At 61.3% G+C, this 20,414-nt stretch overlaps 1 protein-coding gene across 2 annotated transcripts in view; it reads left to right on the top strand.

Moving 5' to 3' along the window:
* Positions 1-1,328: 1,328 nt before the first annotated feature.
* The window catches only part of HOOK1 (hook microtubule tethering protein 1), a 31,211-nt gene continuing 12,125 nt past the window's right edge, over positions 1,329-20,414 (top strand). Inside the window, exons 1-11 of one of the 2 annotated variants that reach the window (XM_029046454.2) lie at positions 1,329-1,435; positions 3,145-3,217; positions 3,611-3,661; positions 7,835-7,967; positions 10,860-10,927; positions 11,548-11,613; positions 12,440-12,523; positions 14,348-14,514; positions 15,708-15,848; positions 17,942-18,143; positions 20,133-20,243. In XM_029046454.2, the coding sequence (XP_028902287.1) occupies positions 1,413-1,435; positions 3,145-3,217; positions 3,611-3,661; positions 7,835-7,967; positions 10,860-10,927; positions 11,548-11,613; positions 12,440-12,523; positions 14,348-14,514; positions 15,708-15,848; positions 17,942-18,143; positions 20,133-20,243 (1,119 nt within the window). In that variant the 5' untranslated portion in view covers positions 1,329-1,412. Of the gene's footprint in view, positions 1,436-3,144; positions 3,218-3,610; positions 3,662-7,834; positions 7,968-10,672; positions 10,777-10,859; positions 10,928-11,547; positions 11,614-12,439; positions 12,524-14,347; positions 14,515-15,707; positions 15,849-17,941; positions 18,144-20,132; positions 20,244-20,414 lie in introns of those variants that run through there. The other variant, XM_039914649.1, reaches the window with a different exon arrangement.

Below are 20,414 nucleotides of genomic sequence, written 5' to 3'. Positions count from 1 at the left end.
GCCCCCGCCCCTTCTCCGCCGCGTCGCCCCGGGGAGGTCCCTTCGCCTCTCTGGGCCTCGGTTCCCTCATCCGTAAAGTGGGGAGTGAAGCTCTGAGCCCCACGGGGGACAGGGATTGTGTCCAACCTGCTGACCTCGTATCTAGCCCGGTGCTTAGAACGGCGCTTGGCACACAGTAATAATGACGGTATCTGTTCGGGCGCTTAACTGCGTGCCAGCTACTGTCCCAAGCGTTGGGGTGGATAGGAGTAAATCGGGTTGGGCCCAGTCCCTGTCCCCCGTGGGGCTCCCGGTCTCCATCCCCGATTGACGGATGAGGTCGCTGAGGCCCAGAGAAGGGAAGTGGCTTGCCCGAGGTCACCCGGGCAATAATCGCGTTGGTGCTAGTTAAGCGCTTACTATGCGCCGAGCACCGTTCTAAGCGCTGGGGGAGACCCAGGGGAATCGGGTCGCCCCACGTGGGGCTCACGGTCTTAATCCTCATTTTACAGATGAGGGAACCGAGGCACCGAGAAGTTAAGTGACTTGCCCGAAGTCACACGGCTGACACGTGGCCGAGCCGGGATCCGAACCCACGATCCCCGACTCCAGAGCCCGGGCCCTCTCCGCTGAGCCACGCTGCTTCCCTTTGAGTACGGCTGCTCTGCACGCTGTAAGCGCTCAATAAGTACGACTGGCCGAACCAACGCTAAGCGCCAAATAAGGTGCCCAAGTTTGGAAAACAATCTCTGGACCTTTCGGAGTTTTGCCTCCCAGATCCCGGGACTCGCTGAAGGTGGTTAGTGGCGAAGCCCGAATCGGGTTCCCTTAGGGCTTAACGTTGAAGTCCGGCTGGCCATCTTTTCATTTCAAACGGTATCCGTTAGGCGCTCACTGAGTGCCGGGCACCGTTCTGAGCGCCGGGGTAGATCCACGCTAATCGGGTTGGACAAGGTCCCGGTCCCGCGTGGGGCTCACGGTCTTAATCCCCATTTTCCGGATGAGGTCGCCGAGGCCCAGAGAAGTGAAACGACCCGCCCGAGGTCACCCGGCAGACCAGGAGCGGAGCCGGGATTCGAACCCACGCCCTCCGACTCCCGGGGCCAGGCTGTAGCCACTGGGCCGCGGCCTCATTTCCTTCGGAGGGGCTTCTTCGGAGTCCCTGCCGTTGTCGTGTGCTCTCCCAAGCGCTCATTACGGTGCCCTGCAGATAATAAGCGCTCCGGAAATACCGTCGAGGATCGACCGACTGATTTTTCCCGTACGTCGGTGGGTCGTGGACGTCAAGGGCCGAGCGTTGGGACGACCGGGGAGGTCGGTGGTATCCGGAGAAGAAAAACCGTTGCGTTAATTGCGTCCCACCTCCTCAGTTGCAGACGTTTAACACCGCGGCGCCTTGTAGAGACGTCCAGGAGTTGACTAACGGCGTCGCCATGGCCCAAGTTCTCCATCAGATGTGAGTGGTCGTTTTCCGCGGACCGCGCCCCGTCCCTCTTCTCCGGTGCCGGCTCCGGGGGGCCGAGATGACGCGCGACCTCGCGTTCGCGGCGTAATGACGACGGCGCGGGTTAAGGACCTCCCGGGTGCCGGGCGCCGTCCTGAGCGCCGCGGTGGATCCGAGCAGACGGAGGTGGACCCGGTCCCTGTCCCGCGGGGAGGGATGATTCACGGTCTCAATCCCCGTTGGACCGGAGAGGGAACCGAGGCCCGGAGAAGTCAAGCGGCTTCCCCGGGCTGACGCAGCGGAGCCGGGATCGGAACCCGTGACCTGACTCCCGGACCCGTTCCCTCTCCGCTCCCCATCGCTTAGCACATTGCTCTGCGTGCGGCGAGGCCTCGATAAATACCTTCGATTGGGCGGGCGATCGGCTGCCGACGGCGGACGAGCCACAGCCTCCCCTCCCGGCTCCCGCCGCTTTTCTGCCGTGTGACCTTGGGCCGGTCACTTCGCTTCTCTTGGGCCTCTTTAAAATGAGGGTTGAGACCGGGAGCCCCACGTGGGACGACCCGATCGCGCTGTATCTACGCCGGCGTTTAGAACGAGCGCCCGGCACGTGGTGGGCGCTTAAGAAAAAAAAAAAAAAAAAAAGCATAAGTATTATCATTACCCCCTTCCCCCCCCCCCGACGCCCCCACGGGGGCTCGGCCGGCTCCAGAGAAGGAGCCCGACCCGGTTGCCGGGGTGGGCACGGGATGAGGGGCGGCCGGGGGAATCGGGCCGCGTTTCTGTAAATATCCCCGGCTAAGACGCAGGCGAGCCGCTGAATATCCCGTCCCGGCCGGCCCCAGGGCCTTTCCGCGTTGAGCTTGCGAGTGGCTCGCGGGGGAAGCGAGCAGGTTCGAATCTCTCTCCGTTCATTCGGTAGTATTTATCCAGCGCTCACCAGGTGCGGAGCACTGTCCTGAGCGCTTGGAGCGGACAGTCCGGCAACGGATAGAGACGATCCCTGCCCCATGCCGGGCTCGCGGTCTAATCGGGGGAGACGGACGGACAAAAACAAGACGACGTCATCACGATAGATAGAATCAAGGGGATGTATTCTAGACGGTAAGTTTGTCGCGGGCGGGGACCGCGCCCGTGATAAAGTCCCCTCCCAAGTGCTTCGTTCGGGGTTCCGCACCCAGTGGTGATAATAGTTGTGGCATTTGTTAATAATATTAGTAACAACGCTGTGTGTCGAGCACCGTTCTAAGCGCCGGGGTAGACACAGGGTTGTCAGCACGGTCTTACTCTCCGTTTTCCCGTTGAGGTCGCTGAGGCCCGGAGAAGCGAAGTGACTTGCCCAGGGTCACGCAGCACACAGGCGGCGGAGTGGGGATTAGAACCCACGACCTCCGACTCCCAAGCCCGGGCTCCCTCCACCGGGCCACGCTGCCTCTCGCGGCACCACACGGTAGCCAAATAACAAATTACATTAACGGCCGTCTCCCCGTCTAGACCGAGAGCTCGTTAGGGGCAGGGAGCGTCTCTACCGACTGTTACACGCTACCCTCCTAATGTGTCGCACCGTACCCTCCCGGGGGCCTGGTACGGTGCTCTGCACACAGTGAGCGCTCGATAAATCCGACCGACAGCAAAGGGGGCTTTTTTCCTCCGGCGGCACTGGGTCCCGTCGACCGGACTCTTCTAACGATTGGCTCGCGCGGGTCCGTTTTCCCTTCTAGAGATGCGGCTTGGTTTGATGAGCCCTGGTTAGCCCGAATCAGAGAAGACGTCGGCGACAATTGGAGAATAAAGGTATCCGCGAGGGACCTTTCTCAGCCGGGGGGGATTTACGGGCCCGAACCTCGGTTCCGAGAACCGGGACGCGCCGAGACGACGGAGACGTCCACGTTCATTTTGAAACCTGATATCTGAGGTTCATTTATTGTCGGTCACGGAGCCAGACGCCGCCGGGTCCCGTTCGGAGACGTGGCGGACGGGCTCTCCCGCCCGTTGGGTTTCCCTTTCCCGTATCTGCGACTCTATTTCGGTCCGTTTCGAGGTGCTCTCACCCCGTCTCCCTAGAGAGAAGAAGATCTCTCACTAGAGAGAAAAAAAATCCCACCAAAAGACCTTCGGTTCACGTTAAAACCCCGGGCGGTGACGCGCGGCCTCGGTTTCAGCTGTCGTCTCTCTCTTTCGTTTTAGGCCAGCAATCTGAAGAAGATCCTGCAACAAATCATGAGTTACTACCACGAGGTACGGGAAAGTTGAACGCCGGCGGGCCGACGGGATCGGGCTTGGTGTCTGTGGGTTGTCGGGGACCCGGGGTGTTGAAGACGCCCCCGAGGTCGCTCCTCCCTCATCCGGGAAATGGGGTATTTGCAGTTCGTTTGTTGTCGGTCACTGATTTAGATGCCACGGGGTCCCGTTCAAAGACGTGACAGGCGAACCCTCCTCCCCCGTGGATTTCCGTCTCCGCTATTCGCTTCTCCATTTCGACCCCGTTCGCTCCGGCTTCACCCCGGCTTACCAGAAAGAAAAGGTCAAACCAAAATACCTTCCGTTCGCACCGAAACGTAGGCCGTGATTATCGGCCTTTAGTTTCGGCTGTTATAATAGTAATAACGTCGGTAATTGTTAAGCGCTTACCACGTGCAGAGCACTGTTCCAAGCGCTGGGGGAGATCCGGGGTCATCGGGTCGCCCCCCACGTGAGGCCCACGGTTGATCCCCATTTTCCAGATGAGGTCACTGAGGCCCAGAGAAGCGAAGCGACTCGCCCACGGGCCCACGGCTGACAAGCGGGAGAGCCGGGACTCGACCCCGTGACCGCCGGCCTCCCAGGCCCGGGCTCTTTCCACCGAGCCACGCCGCGGCGGAGCCGGGATCAGAACCCACCGCCTCTGACTCCCAAGCGCGGGCTCTTTCCGCTCAGCCGCGCCGCGGAGGATGGCCTTACAATCGTGATAATCGTGGTGCTCGTTAAGCGCTTGCTCTGTGCCGAGCGCTCTTCTAAGCGCCGCCAGGTTAATCAGGTTGGACGCGGTCCCTGTCCCACACGGGGCTCACGATATACAGAATATCCTTAGGGATTTTACTTAGACCGTGGGCCGGGGACTCTCATCCGTTCATTCAGTCGTATTTATTGAGCGCTTACTGTGGGCAGAGCGCCGGACTAAGCGCCTGGAATGGACAGTTGGGCAACGGGTAGGGACGGTCCCCGCCCGTCGACGGGCTCGCGGGCCAATCGGGGGATTCGACTGTAATCGGGGGACTCTCTCCGGCCCAGCGTTCCAAACGGCGCTGGACACACGGAAGGCGCTTCACGAATCCCCTCTGTTTATTGCTTTCTAAAGGGGAGGGTATCCGGATCTCTGACGCACCGAGCGGTGGCCGGCTCCCTCGGTTATCTGAAGCAAACGGCGTCACCGGGCCGATGGCCCTCGTTTTCCCCGAGAGAGGCCAGCCTCTCCCCCGTCGGAGCGGAGGACTTGGGTCCGGATTCCACGGGGAGCGCCGGGAGGGGCGGCTCCCGGGGAGGGGGATGTAGGGTGTGGACGGGGAAGTCGAGGGATTCGGGGGCGCGGCTGGGCGCACGACGCCGGACCGGCAACGATTAAGCTTCCCGGAGCGCAACCGAAGGGTTGGCGGGATCGGGATCCCCCGGCGGGGCGGGGTTCCGCCGGAGTCCGCCTCGCCACCGGTCTGTCCCGTTTGAGAATACGCGGGGCCGGGGCGGCCTGCCGGGCGGCGTCGGGGGTGATCTCTTTCCCCGTGCCCTCCTGTTTCGGTTTTTCCACTCTCCCCTCTGGGAAGAGAGCGGCGAGGCCCAGCGTCGGGAGCCCGGGCCCGGCACCCCGAAGGACCCGGGTTCCGGTGCGGCTCCGCCGCTCGTCTGCTGGGTGACCTTGGGGGGAGTCGCTTCGCTTAACGTTGGTATTTGTTGAGCGCTTCCTACGTGCAGAGCACCGTCCTAAGCGCTGGGGGAGATACGGGGTCATCGGGTCGTCCCCCGTGAGGCTCACGGTCTTCAGCCCCTGTGGCTCAGTTCCCTCATCTGTAGGATGGGGATTAAGACCGCGAGCCCCACGGGGGACAACCTGATTCCCCTGTGTCTACCCCAGCGCTCTGCACATAGTAAGCGCTTAACAAATACCAACATTATTATTATTATTATTATTATTATCCCCGTTTTATAGATGAGGGAATTGAGGCCCAGAGAAGTGAAGTGACTCGCCGGCGGTCACCCAGCTGCCAGGTGGCAGAGCCGGGATTCGAACCCACGGCCTCCGACTCCCCAGCCCGGGCTCTTGCCACCGAGCCGCGCTGCTTCTCACTTCTGGGGCCTCGGTTCTCTCGTCCGTCAGATGGGGATTAAGACGGTGACACCCACGTGGGACGGGGACGGCGTCCGACCCGTTATCGACCCCGGTGCCCGGTACGGTGCCCGGCACGTAGTAAGCGCGTAACGAGGACCGCTAAAAAGGCCCCCGAAACAAACAACAACCAGTTCCGGGGTGTCCGCGAAGCATTTACTATGTGCTAAACACCGTGTCAGGCACAGGATCATCGGGTGGGATGCAGTGGTCTACGCCACTGTAGAAAAGTGGTCCTTTTTCGGGGGGGTATTTGTTCGGCACTTATTACGTGCCGGGGAGCGCGCTGACCGCCGGGGCAGATGCGGGACGAACAGGTGGGACGCAGCCCCAGTTGAATCCCCATTTTCCAGACGAGGGAACCGGGGCCCGGAGAAGCGGGGTGACTCGCCCGAGGTCACGCAGCGGGCAAGCGGCGGAGCCGGGATGAGGACCCAGGTCCTCTGCCCCCCAGGCCCGGGCTCTTCGGGGCCGGGCTGCTCCCCGAAGTTCTGGTTAAGGAGATCGGGGCCCGGAGCACCCCGTTTGGGACAGGATAACGATCGCGGCATCTGTCGCGCGCTTACCGTGGTGCCAGGCCCCGTCCCGAACACCGGGGTGGATACGAGCAGGTGGGGTCGGACACGGTCCCCGTCCCACGTGGGGCTCCCCGTCTCCGCCCCCGTTTCGCGGATGAGGAAACTGAGGCCCCGAGAAGGGAAATGACCCGCCTGAGGTCACACGAGTGGTGAGGCCGGGCTCGGAACCCGGGGCCCCGGGGCTTCCGGGCCCGCGCTCCGTCGCCGAGGCTGCGCCGCTTCTCCTGGGCCGCGCTGCTTCTCGGTCGATCGATCGATCACTCGGTGATATTTATGGAGCCCTTTCGGTGGGCAGAACACGATATTATGTGCTAAGGAGAGGACAACCAACGGAGTCGGTAATAGTAATAATAATAATGATGGTATTTAAGCGCCTACTCCGTGCCGGGCACTGTACTGAGCGCTGAGGTTCCCCCCCGGCCTGCGAGGGGCGGGGCCGGGCACAGCGTCGCCCTGGAAACCGGGACCTCCGAAAACGACCACCGCGTGAAATGCGCGGTGAGCGTTGCTGTAAAAATGGGTGCGCGCGTGCATGCGCGTGTGCCTGTTCCGCGTCTTACCCTTTTTAACTCGACCTCCTCGACACACCTGGAGAAGCGGCGGGGCCCAGTGGGTAGAGCCCGGGCCCGGGAGTCGGGCGGGCCTGGGTTCTAATCCCGGCTCCCCCACCTGTCCGCTGTGGGACCCCGGGTGAGTCACTTCACTTCTGCGGGCCTCGGTTCCCTCGTCTGTAAAATGGGGATGAAGCGTGGGAGCCCCACGGGGCACAGGGACTGCGTCCGACTTGATTAACCCGGACCCACCCCAGCGTTTAGTACAGTGTGGGCGGGCGCGTAGTAAGTGGGGTCACCGGGACCATTTGAAGATCGAAAAAAAACTACAGCTACCTAGAATTTAAGTTCTGATTCCTTTTTTTTTTTTTTTTCAATGGTGTTCCTTCGGCGCTGACTAGGTGCCGTGTACTGTACTAAGCGCTGAGGTATTCACAGACTCCACAGCGCTTAGAACAGTGCTTGGCACCTGGCGCTTAAGAAATACCGTCGTGGTTATTATTACATTGCTTGTCTAGCCCCGCCCCAGTAATACTACTAATAATAATGTTGGTCTCTGTTAAGCGCTTACCGTGTGCAGAGCACTGCTCTAAGCGCCGGGGGAGATACAGGGCGATCAGGTCGCCCCACCTGGGGCTCCCAGTTTTCAATCCCCATTTTACAGATGAGGGCACTGAGGCCCCGAGAAGCGAAGCGACTCGCCCACGGTCCCACAGCCGACGAGTGGCAGAGCCGGGAGTCGAACCCGCGGCCTCTGCGTCCCAGGCCCGGGCTCTTTCCACCGAGCCGCGCTGCCCGACTGAGGCGTCACCCCGAAACCGTTTCCCTCGGGCCGCGGGCTGGGCCGAGTGGCAAACCTGGTCGGTTCCCGCGCCCCGTTTCAAAATCCGGAAAACCTGACCGGGACTCCCTCTGGTCCTTCCAGGGTTTGGGTCAGCGGATCTCGGAAGAGCTCGTTCCCGATTTGAGCCGGATTACCGAGGATTCCGATCCGACGGAGCTAGGCCGGCTACTGCAGCTTATCCTGGGCTGCGCGGTCCACTGTGAAAAGAAACAAGGTGAGGCGAAGCCGCCCGGGACCGGAAACGACCCTCCCGCCCTCCTTCTGAAGGTCAACGGAAGGCCGGCCCCAGGGCGGATGGACGCAAAATGTGAATTCTTCCGCTTCCCCTCCGGGAGTTTGGCTTCCCCCGGTGTCCCGGGGCAGTGGCCACCCCCAGGGAAAGGCGGGAGCCCTGAGGCGCGTGGGAGCGATGGATGGCGGGATCCCCCTCCCGCGCGGTCGCCCCGGGCCCGCGGGGGATCGGACGCCGGGGCCCGAGGCAGGATTCCGGCCGGGGGTCCCCGGTCTTTGCTGGAGAGGCCGTTCCTCGCGACAGAGGGACAGGCCCCCCAGCCGACGCGGGGACGTCCGAGGCGCCACCCGGCCAGCAGAACCTGAACTTGAGCGGCAGCGTGGCTCGGGGGAAAGGACCCGGGCTGGGGAGTCGGAGGTCACGGGTTCTAATCCCGGCTCCGCCGATTTGGGGCCGGTCACTTCTCCGTGCCTCGGTTCCCTCGTCTGTCGAATGGGGATGAAGACCGGGAGCCCCGCGGGGAACCACCCCGATGACCTCGTATCCCCCCCCTCCCCCCCAGCGCTTAGAACAGTGCTCTGCACATAGTAAGCGCTTAACAAATGCCGTGATGATAATTAGTACTAGAGCTTCTCAGCTGGCCCCTCCTGGATTGGTCACGGATGTGAGGCCAAAGAGTGTTCATTAATAATAATAATAATAATAATATTGACAATTATGGTATTTGTTAAGCACTTACTATGTGACAAGCACTGTACAAAGTGCTGGGGCGGATACAAGCCAATCGGGTCGGACACAGTCCCTGTCCCGTCCCCCCCCCCCCCCCCCCCCCCCGGGGGCTCCCACTCTTCATCCCCATTTTCCAGCTGAGGGGACCGAGACCCGGAGAAGTGACGTGACTTGCCCAAGGTCACCTAGCAGACGGGTGGCGGGGCCGGGATTAGAATCCCTCGGCCCGGCCTCCGTCGACTGAGCCCACGCCGTTTCCCCTTTATCGCTTCGGGGTCCGCGGGATCCGGTCACGACCCGGTGGTGCCGTCGGTGGCCTTCGGAGTGTGCCGGAAACTTGGGCCGTGCCCATCGGGCTGGGAGAGGGAATTTTGGGTTGGTAATAATAAGGATGATAACTATTATTACTCATTCATTCGGTTCATTCAGTCACATTTACTGAGCGCCTACCATGCGCAGAGCACCGTACTAAGTGCTTGGAAAGCACAGTTCAGCGACGGAGACGATCCCTACCCAACTGTCGCAGTCTAGAAGAATGATTCTGGTGCTTGTTAAGTGCTTACACTGTGCCAAGCGCCGTTCTGAGCGCTGGGCTAGAAGCCACTCAAGCCGGGTGGACGCATTGGCTTGGGGACACGCTCAAATTAGAATCTGTCTCTGTCATTTTGGGGGGGGGTGGTCAGAAACAGCCTGGTTCAGAGGTTGGAGCTCGGGCCCGGGAGTCGGGACCTGGGTTCCAATCCCGGCTCCGCCGCCCGTCTGCCGTGTGACCTCGGGCAAGTCACTTCGCTTCTCTGGGCCTCAGCCACCTCATTTGGAAAATGGGGATGAGAGCCTGAGCCCCGTGTGGGACAGGGACTGTGTCCAACCTGATGACCTTGGGCTCAGAACAGTGCTTGGCACATAGTGAGCGCTTAACGAATACCGGCATTATTATTATTATAGTCGTCTACCCCGGCGTTTAGAGCAGTGCCCGCATTGAGTGCTCAGCAAGTACCGGAATTATTATTATCATTATTATCTACCCCAGCGTTTAGAGCAGTGCCCATGCTAAGCGCTCAGCGAGTACCAGAGTTATGATTATCGTTATTATCGTCACTAGGAGCCGGCGCCTCTGCCCGTTGGATTCATCCCTTCGTTCGGTCGTATTTATCGAGCGCTCACCGTGTGCAAAGCAGTGTACCGAGCACTTGGGAGAGGACAGTGTAACCACAGACAGACACATTCCTGCCCACAACCAGTTCACGGTCTTGTCGGGGAGACGGACTTTAATATCAAATACGTAAAAAATTGCAGATATATCCCGATAGATAAATAAGTCGCAGACATGAAAATATCCAAGATCGGATCCATATATATATATATATATATATGTTGGATCCGATGGGTCCGTCAGGTCCCCGCCCGGGCAAGTTGTGCAACGCCACGGTGTGAAACGGTACCTCGGAACAGGTGCCGGGTGGCCTCGGACCGCCGGAGACGGACGCCGGGAGTGGCCCCGAGGAGAGGTGCGGCGGGCGGCTCCCCGGAGACCCTCTCTTTAGTTCTCACGGCCTCCCCGCTGGAATTTTAAAAGCTAGAGAGTTTCCCTCCCGGAGAAGAGGCCGCGGGGTCCGTACGTCGTCCCCTCGGCGCCCGGAGGAGGTGGGCCGAGCTAGAAGACCGGGCTTCGGGCACGGTCGGGGTGGGCGGGTTGCACGTCCGGGCGCGGGACGTTCGGGAGAAGCTTCCAGGGCGCGGGGGCGGGAAATCCCCTCGCGGGTTCAGCGGCCGGGATTGCGGCCTCCGGGAGCCCGTTTGGAGAATTAGCAGTTCCCTCCTCCTCCCCGAAGGAAGTTATATTTTCACGTTGTGGTCTCCCAAGCGTGTAGTACAGCGCTCTGCGCCCAGTAAGCGCTCAGTAAATACGACCGACTGACTTCGTGTGAGCTTAATTAATTTCACGGGGGCGTTCCCTCCCTCCTCAAAGCCGTCTTCATCCCAAGAGCGTTGGACCCATTTTGAGGAGCGCGGTGAAGAGAACCCTTCGACGCTCTCCGAGCTGCGTACTGGACGTTGTGAGGTGGGTGGGAATGAAGTTAAGGCCTCAGGGAGGTCGCGAGAAGGGTTTGGAATGTAACCGCTTTTATGTTTCTTTGGTCCCAGAACACATTCAAAACATAATGACCTTCGAGGAGTCCGTTCAACACGTCATCATGACGGCCATACAGGAGGTAACCCGAGACCCTAGTTGAAGTGCGGCCTACGGTGTCATTGGTTAGGAGTGCAGAGAAATGTGGATTTTTAAAAAACGGTGCTTGTCAAGCGCTGTGTCAGGCGCTGCACTTGAGCGCTGGGCCAGATACAGATTAATCGGGTCGGACACAGTTCCCGTCCCCCGTGGGGCTCGGGGTCTCAACCCCCATTTTCCAGAGGAGGTAACGGGCACCGAGAAGTGACCCGCCCGAGGTCACCCGGCGGGCGCGTGGCAGAGCCGGGAGTAGAACTCAAGACCCCCTGACCCCCGGGCCCGCGCCGCTTCTCAAGCTGCCTCAGTCTCTTTTGGCCGAAATGGGGCCGTCTGGCCGTGGCTTAGGAGCCGTCCTCCTCCTCCCCCGGTTTATAACGGCGTTGCGATGGGGGAAGCCGAGTCCGGCTCGAGTGCACGGGCTCGAGGAGCCGGCGGTGGCTCGGGCCGGGGAAGGGCGAGGGTCTCGTCGAGTTGACGGTCTGGGATTTCTTACCGCGCAAAGAGCACAGCAGGGTAGCTTTCAGGCCACGGTTTCCGTATCGTTGAAGTGACTGATTTTTCATTCTCCGGGGTGATTCAAGTCGCGAAAATTCTGTTTCGCAGCTGATGAGGAAAGAAACGCCGGGCTCCGCGGCCCCCGCTCACGGCGCCGGAGATTTGGAGCAACAGGTGAACGGGACGGGCCGAACCCCGGGCCGGGGGCGAGGCAGGGAGGGGATGCCATTCCACGTGGCGTACGGCCTTCCCGCCCACGGAGGGGATCGATCTGCGGTATTTGCGGAGCGCTTACCGTGTGCGGAGCACTGCGCTAAGCGGTTAGGAGAGTCCGGTACAACAGGGGGATATTCTAGGTCACCGGCCCCTCTCCCAACCCTGTCAACTCTCTTCAGAGGTCCGCGGGCCACTGAGAGTTGGGCCAGGAAGCCCCGGCCTCTCACTTTGACCTGGCCGAACGCGGCGCGCTCTCCGTTTCTGTCTTCCGCTATTTGCTGAGTGCTTCCTGGGTGCCGGGCGCCGGACTAGGCGCCGGGATGGCTACGAGGTGATCGGGTTGGACTCGGCCCGGGAGCGGCATGAGGCTCGCGCTCTTGACCCCCGTTTTACAGATGAGGGAACGGGCCCGGAGAAGTGACTTGCTCGAGGTCACGCAGCGGACAGGTGGCGGGGCTGGGATTCGAACCCGGGCCCCCCGACCTCCGGGCCCGGCCTCTTCTCCCCGAGGCGCGCCGTTTCTCTTGACGGGAGCGGCTCACCACTCCCCGGCGGTCGCGGGCCGCTCCGCCCCTCGGGGTGAAATTGAGGGCGTCGCCGGCCCCGAGCGCGAGGGGGATGCCGGGAACGAGATGAGGGTCGTTGAGTCTCACAGCCCGGCCTTTCTGGTGGAGGTGGCGTTTCCGCGGGCCGAAATGTCTCTTCAAGGGCTTCGGGCGGAGGGGGAAGGGACGGGGTGCGGGCGGAGGGCGCTTTCAACCGCTCACGGAATGCCGCCTTTCAGCTCCGGATGGCTTTGGAAAACCTTCAGGAGGCCCTGGCCGAAAAAGAAGAACTGAAGCAGAGATGCCAGGAGCTGGATGTGCAGGTGAAGAGCCACTTCTTGCCCACGGCGGGCAAGGGACGGAGCCTCCCGACTCTCTTGTATCGGACTCTCCCAATACGACGCCCCCACCGACCGTCGTCCGCCGGTGTCTGTGGAGCGCTCGCTATTTGCAGAGCGCTGTACTGAGCGCTCGGGAGCGCCCGGTGGAGCAGAGTTGGCGGACGTGTTCCCCCGCCTCAGCGGGCCTACGGTCCAAAGGGGGAGACGGGCATAAATATAAGTAATCCGTCCCGTAAAATCCCAAGATATGGACGTAAGCGTTACGGGGTTGAGCCTGTTGCGGGCGGGGGACGTGCCTGTCGTCGTGTTGGCCTCTCCCAGGCGCTTAGTACGGTGCTCTGCAAATAGCGGGCCCTCAGTGAGTGCGATCGAATGAAGTGCCCGAAGGTCACAGATCCAGGTGCGCGGATGGCACAGAACGGGGAGGGAGCAGGGGAAAGGAGGGCTTCGCTGGGGAAGGCCGCTTGGAGGAAACCGATCGAGTGATCGGTAACCGGAATAATAATTGTGATGTTTGTTAAGCGCTCACTGCTGCCGGGCACCGTACTAAGCGCCGGGGTACATGCAGATTGATCGGGTTGGACACAGTCCCTGTCCCAGATTGGGCTCCCGGTCTCAATCGCCGTTTCCCAGATGAGGCGACTGAGGCCCAGGGAGGCGAAATGACTTGCCCACGGTCACGCGGCAGACGGGTGGTGGAGCCGGGAGCGGAACCCGGGTCCTCTGACTCGCGGGCCCGTGCTCTTCCACCGAGGCTTGCTGCTTCTCATACTGTGCGCTTGGGAGAGAACAATACAACAGAATTGGTAGATGCATTCCCTGCCCCCGAGGATCTTATCAATAATAATAATAATAATAATAATAATAATTAAGGTGCTTGTTAAGCGCTTCCTGTGTGCCGGGGACCGTACTAAGCGCTGGGGTGGATACAGGCGAATCAGGTTGGGCACAGTCCCCGTCCCACATGGGGCTCACGGTCTTATTCTCCATTTTACAGATGAGGGACCGAAGTGACTTGCCTAAGGTCGCGCAGCAGATGAACGGAGGAGCCGGGATTAGAACCCATGACCCTCTGACTCCCAGGCCCGGGCTCTAGCCACTGCGCCAGTCAGCGCGGGCATTGATATAAAGAAATAAATGACAGACGTAGGCCTAAGTGCTGCGGGGGCGAATCAGGGGCGCAGATGGATATTTTCCAAGAACGTCAGAAAGGGCGGTTTCATTTTCGATTCGGGGAACTGTGCCCGAGAGAGCTTATTCTGCCTCTCTCCAGTCTAACTCAGCCAGCGCGCTGTGTGCTCCAGTGTCTTTTTCGATGTGGCATAAATGCGAGCTGAACAACCCCCAGCTTGTAAATCCTGCCCTCCTCTTCCTCGCCCGTCGTACGACTGTTAGCGTTCTCCAGGCGACGTTCTGGTCACGTGGGCCTCACATCTGAAAATCACATCGGAAAACCTCACCCCGGGAGCCCGAACGTCGAGTGCGATGCTAGATTGCTCTCTCGTTGGTCTGCTGTCGGGCCACGCCGGTCGCTGTGCTGCCCATAGAAATATTATTATTATACTATTGTTACAATCATCATAGTGATGATGGGGCTCGTTAAGCGCCTACTATGTGCCGAGCACTGTTCTGAGCGCCGGGGTGGATACAGGGTCATCACGTTGTCCCCGGGCGGGGGGGGGGGGGGCTCGGTCTTCATCCCCATTTGCCAGATGAGGTCGCGGAGGCCCAGAGAGGCCAAGTGACTCGCTCAGGGCCACGCAGCCGCTGACGGCCCGCGATCCCGTCGACGTGTTGGTTTTCCAGGTGGCCGCGCTCCAAGACGAAAAGAACACGCTGCTGTCTGAGAACGAGCTGATGAACGAAAGACTCGATCAGCTGGACAACTCCTTTGATGATCCAGGCACGGTGGTGGCCAAGAAATACTTCCACGCTCAGTTGCAGGTAGAGCAGTTACAAGAAGAGAACTTCAGGTATGAAAATCCCGCGAGGTTTGTGTCGGTTCTTCCCGGGCGCCCGCTGAAAGAGGACGTTTTCACCTTATTCTCATGGTTTGCCTTCAGACATTTCTTCCTTTTCAAAAGCCTCCATTTTGGGGGCCGGAGTAATGGGTTCGGGAGCAAATTAAACCAGCGTGGTCTTAAATGACTCAAAGATGAATATCTTAGAGTAATATATTGTGACTAATAGATTATTGTGGACACACCGTCCGGAGGACTGATTCTCTGGAGGGGACACCATTCATTCGTTCATTCATTCATTCAGTCGTAGTTATTGAGCGCTTACTGTGTGCAGAGCACTGTATTCGGCACTTGGGAAGTACAGCAGTTGGAGGAAAAGGCCAGGGAAGACGTGGAGGAGGCGGACCGGCAGCCAGATGGATAGAACGGGAGAACCGTCAGCAAGATTACGGGTTGTGACAGAAGATAGGGCCATCTGGAGAAAATGGATCCGTCCGGTCGCTTATGAACGCGACCGAATCCGATGATGACAATAAGTAGTAATCAAGAATAGTTAGAGAATCAAGTGCCGACTCCATGCCGAGCGCTGGGATAGGCGGCGGGGGGCGGTCATCAGGTCGGACGCAGTCCCCGTCCCCGTCCCCCCGTCCCCCCGTCCCCCCAAGGCACAGAGTCTGAGAATCAGGTTCGGTGGAATTGGGAGATTCGGATCGAAATCCCAAATTCCTAGGACGGGGGGGGGGCGGTTATTAAACCGAACAGATGCCCTGAAAGGGGAATTTCCAAAAGAGAGCAAAACTACCCCGGGATCCGGCGGGAAAGCCTAGAGTCCCAGCACTCGCTGGGCGTCGGAGCTGAGCTGCAAGGCAGGTCTTCGGGTTCGGTTCTGATCTTTGGTTTCGAGGTGGCTTATTCGTTCGATTCATTCATTCGATCGTATTTATTGAGCGCTTACTCTGTGCAGAGCACTGTACTAAGCGCTTGGAATGTACAGTTGGGCAACAGATAGAGCCCATCCCTGCCCAACGACGGGCTCGCCGTCTAAAAGGGGGAGACGGCAAAACGAGACGGGTAGACAGGCGTCAGTACCGTCAAAATAGGTAAATCTGAAAGGCGTGCGCTGTTAAGCGCCTAAATGGCGCAGAAGCGAAAACGGGCAGGGCCGAACTAATTTAGGGTTCCACCGTTTCTTGGGGGGAGGGTAGACTGGAAGCCGCCAAGGATGACTATCGTCTCCACTGCGAAGATCTCGAGAAACAGCTGATCGAGTTTCAGCATCGGAATGACGAACTGACCGGCTTCGCCGAGGAAACGAGGGCCCTGAGGGATGAGATCGACGTTCTCAGGTATGGCGCGGTGGTCTCGTCGCCCCGGGGCGGGACCCTTCTCAGGAGAGGTGGGTCCTTTTTCAGGGGCCCGCTGAGCTAACTTGGTCCCGCCCGCTCCATCTCTCCCCGGTCCGTGTCCCGAACGATAACCGAGATACTCTGTAAGCGCTTACTGTGAGCCAGACGCTCCACTGAGCACCGGGCGCGCCACCTGATAATCAGACCGACGCGGTCCGCGTTCCACACGGGACCTCCGGGCTCAGAGGGAGGTTACGACGGGTATCGAACCCCCCCGTTTCACGGAGGAGGAGACTGAGGTCCGGAGGATAGGAACGGCATCCGTTAAGCCCTTACTCGGTGCCGGGCGCTGTCCTAAGCGCTGGGGCGGGCACAGGCGAATCGGGTCGGACGCCGGCCCCGTCCCCCGTGGGGCTCACGGTCCCCGTTTCACAGATGAGGGGCCCGAGGCCACCCGGGAGGCCGGTGGCGGAGTCGGGATCGGAACCCAGGTCCCTCGGCTCCCAGACCCGGGCTCTCTCCGCTGCTAGCGAGGGGGCCCGGACAAGATCGACCGAGCTTTCGGGTGGCGTGTTTGCATTTTGAGCCATCTCCCGTAAATGCGATAAGCTTCATCTCGTCACTCGAGTCCTTGGGTCCATCGGTGGTATTTAGTGAACACGTACCGCGCGCGGTGCTCCGTACCGGGTCCTTGGGAGAGTCCAAGAGAGCGCAGTCAGCAGATACGTACCCTGCCCGCTCCCAGCCCGGGGCTCTTCTCCCTCGTGATCTCGGCCCTGCCGAGAGCGGCTTTTTTTTAAGATCCGCAGTTAGGTCACCGAGGGGCCTGATAAGCGGTTGGAAATGGGCTTTCGGGAGACCCGAGGCCCCGGATCTCGCAAGGTGGGTCTTGCCGGCCTTCCCCCCGGACCTCGACCTCGTCTTTCCCGCCGCCGGCCCCTCGCCCGCGTCCTCCCGCTGGCCTGGGATCCCCTCTCCCGTCCCGTCAGATAAAAACTAGTAAAGCAGCGGTGGTATTGGTTAAGCGCGCGCTACGCGCCGAGCGCTCTTTTAAGCTTCCCCCTTCACCTCCCCTCAGCTGAGCCCCCTTTCCCTCTGCTCCTCCCCGTCTCCTCAGCGCTGTGCTCCTCATCGTTTTATTAATGAGCGTCCATCCCCTTGATTCTATTTCCCGTGATGCCGTCGTCTCGTTTTTGTCCGTCTCCCCCGATTAGACCGTGAGCCCGTCGAGGGGCAGGGCCGGTCTCCGTTGCCGAGTGATCCATTCCGAGCGCTTAGCACAGGGTTCCGCACACAGTGAGCGCTCGATCGGTACTTTGGGATGAATGAAAGTAATCCGGTTGTCCGACGTGGGGCCCACGGTCTTCGTCCCCATTTTGCAGAGGAGGGAACCGAGGCACAGAGAAATGAAACAGTCGCCACCGCTTCCCCTCCCCACCGTCAGAGCCCTCCCAGATCCACTGTCCTCCACGAGGCCTTCCCCGACGAAGCCCCCATCTCCCCCCGCGTACCCCTGAAGCGCTTGGACGGTCGCCCCCCCCCCCCCCCTTCGTCCCCACGGCTCTCGTGCCCCCCGTATCCTCACCCTCTGCCCTCTCCCCTCGCCGTCCTTCATTTGAACGTCCGTCTCCCCCTCCGGACCGGAAGCTCCTCGCGCCCGGGGATCGCGTCTACCGAGGCCGTCGGCTCGTGCCCTCCCGGGCGCTCGGTCCGGCGCTCCGGACCCAGCGAGCCCTCCGTCGGTGGCGGCGAGCGATCCGTCTCCCGCGCTGCGCTTTTGGGCGGCGGCCCTCGTCCGGGTGCCAGGCGGGCCGAGCGGACCACGCCGAAAGAGCCGGCGTAGACCGTCGGCCCGTCGCGGGCGGGGAGCGTGCCCGTCGGTTGTCGCGCCGCATCCCCCCCGAGCGCTTAGGCGGGCGCTCGGTAAATACGAATGAACGGATGAGTGGGGGGTGCCCGAGGAGCCGCGTCTCCACGACCCGGGGCCCCGGGCCCCGCCGCGGGCGGACACGAGCGTGCACGGCCGCCGGCCGCGGACGTAGGCGTCGGGCCTTCTCCCCCCCCCTTGTAAGAGCGTCTTCCTGCCGTCCCAGACTGAGTTCGGACAAGGCCAGCAAGCTGGAGTCGACCGTGGAGGTTTATCGCGAGAAGCTGCGGGATCTGCAGGACCTGCGCCAGCAGGTGAAAACCTTGCAGGACACAAACATGCTGTATATGCAGAACATGGTCAGCCTGGAGGAGGAGCTGAAGAAGGCCAACGCCGCCCGCGCGCAACTGGAAACGCACAAAAGGCAGGTAAGGGGTCCGCTCTGCTCCCCGCCCCTCGCCGGCCCGGTCCCGGGGCGGGGGCGGGGACGGACCTTCGCTCTGACTCGCTCCCTTCGTTCATTCGGTCGTCTTTATTGTGTGCAGAGCACTGTACCGAGCGCTGGGAGTGTAGAGCTGGGCACCGGATAGAGACCGTCCCCGCCCCACGACGGGCTCGCCGCCCGAAAGGGGGGAGGCAGCGAAACAAACCGAGTGAGTCAGGCGCCGGTGCCGTCGAGATAAATAGAATCGTAGAGACGTACGCGTCGTCGGTCGCCACCCCCGCCCGGCCCCTGGGCGCTCGTGAGGAGCGGCGCGGCTCGGTGGAAAGAGCCCGGGCTCGGGAGTCGGAAGGTCGTGGGTTCCGATCCCGCCACTCGGCAGCCGGCTGACTCTGGGCCAGTGGCTTCGCCTCTCTGGGCCTCGGTGACCTCGTCTGGAAAATGGGGATGAAGACCGTGAGCCCCACGGGGGACGACCCGATGACCTTTATCTGCCCCAGCGCTTAGAAGCGCTTAATAAATGCCGTCATCCTTGTTATCGTGTCCACATCTGTCATTTCTGTATATTCCCGTCAGTCTCCCCCCTCCAGATGGTTGCGGGCAGGGAATGCGTGCCTGTCTATTGTCATATTGCCCTCTCCCGGGCGCTTAGCACAGCGCTCCGCACACCGTAAACGCTCGCAGATGCGACTGAATGAATGAAGGCAGGTGAGGAGGTCGAGGCCCGGCCCGCCATCGATCGTCTTATTTCCATTAACGTCCGGCTTCCCCTCTCGACTCGGAGCGCGCTGCGGGCGGGGACCCTGTCTGCCGCATTGTCGTACTGTCCTCTCCCAGGCGCTCAGCACAGCGCCGGGCACGCGGCGAGCGCTCGGTAGATACGATCGGGCGACGGACGGTCAGGGGCAGAGCCGGGAAGGGGACCCGGAGGACGGTCCGAGAGAGGCGGTAGGCGAGGTCCCCGCCCTCGACGAGCTTCCAGAGCGCCGTACCGGGCGCCTGGCCAGGTAGAGGATAAATAGCGATTTCTGCTAAGCGCCCACTCTGTGCCCAGCGCTGGCAAGTGCCGAACTGTAGCACAGTGACCGTAAGACCCCACGCTCCGGACCGTAATCTCCTTGTGGGCAGGGATTGTCACCGTTTATTGTCGTGTCGTACTTTCCCGGGCGCTCGGTACAGCGCTCCGCCCACAGTGAGCGCTCGGTTAACACGACTGAAGGAACGTCTGCCGGGGCGGATACAAGACGATCAAGTCGGGCGCAGCCCCCGCCCCGCACGGGTTCTAATCCCGGCTCCGCCGCCTGCCAGCCGTGTGACTTCGGGCAGGTCACTTCTCTGTGCCTCAGTTCCCTCATCTGTCAAATGGGGATTAAAACCGTGAGCCCCACGCGGGACAACCTGATCGCCCTGTCCCCCCCCAGCGCTTAGAACAGCGCTGTGCACGTAGCGAGCGCTTAACCAATACCAACATTATCATATGGGGCTCACGGTCTAATTAGGAGGGAAGACGGGGATCGGGTCCCCGTTTTACGGACGAGATGACCGAGGCACCGAGAGGCGGGGTGACCTGCCCCAGGTCCCCCGGCGGGCGAGCGGCGGGGCCGGGATTGGAACCCGGGACTCCCGACTCCCGGGCCCGCAGCCCTCCCGGCCTGAGCTCAAACAGTCGTGAGGGTGTCTGTGAAGCGCTTACCACGTGCCAGGCACCGTCCTAAACCCTGGGGGTGGATACAGGCCGTCCCACGTGGGGCTCACGGTCTCGATCCCCATTTTACAGACGACAAACCCCCCGGCGCCCCAGAGCGGCCGCCGGTCGGTCGCCGGTGTTCATCGAGCGCTCGCACCGTACCGGGGGGGGGGGGGGGGTCGGGGGAGAGCGGGGGGCGGTCAGGGCGGGGCGTCCTCCCCCCTCCTTCCCCGTCTCCCCCCGACGGCCCGGCCCGGCCCCGTCCTGCCCTCCCGTCTCCCCCCCAAGATCCAGGAACTCCACGCCAAGCTCACCGGCGAGTCCAAAAGGGCCGACACGTTGGCGTTCGAGATGAGGAGACTCGAAGAGAAGCACGAAGCTCTGCTCAGAGAGAGGGAGGTAGGCCCCGGGACCCCGGGCACCGCCCCGAAATGCTTTCTTCTTGTGGCATCTCTTAAACGTTATTTGCCAGCCTCTCTGGTAAATAGCCGTTAATAACGACGGCGTTCGTTAAGCGCTCAGTGGGCGCCGAGCCGGGGTCGAGACCGGCTCATCGGGAGAGTACAGGGG

This window comes from Ornithorhynchus anatinus, chromosome 18 (genome assembly GCF_004115215.2).
Source record: "Ornithorhynchus anatinus isolate Pmale09 chromosome 18, mOrnAna1.pri.v4, whole genome shotgun sequence".
Classification (NCBI taxonomy): Eukaryota; Metazoa; Chordata; class Mammalia; order Monotremata; family Ornithorhynchidae; genus Ornithorhynchus; species Ornithorhynchus anatinus.
Note: the sequence above shows the minus strand (reverse complement) of the source record. Positions and strands in the feature narration are given on the sequence as shown.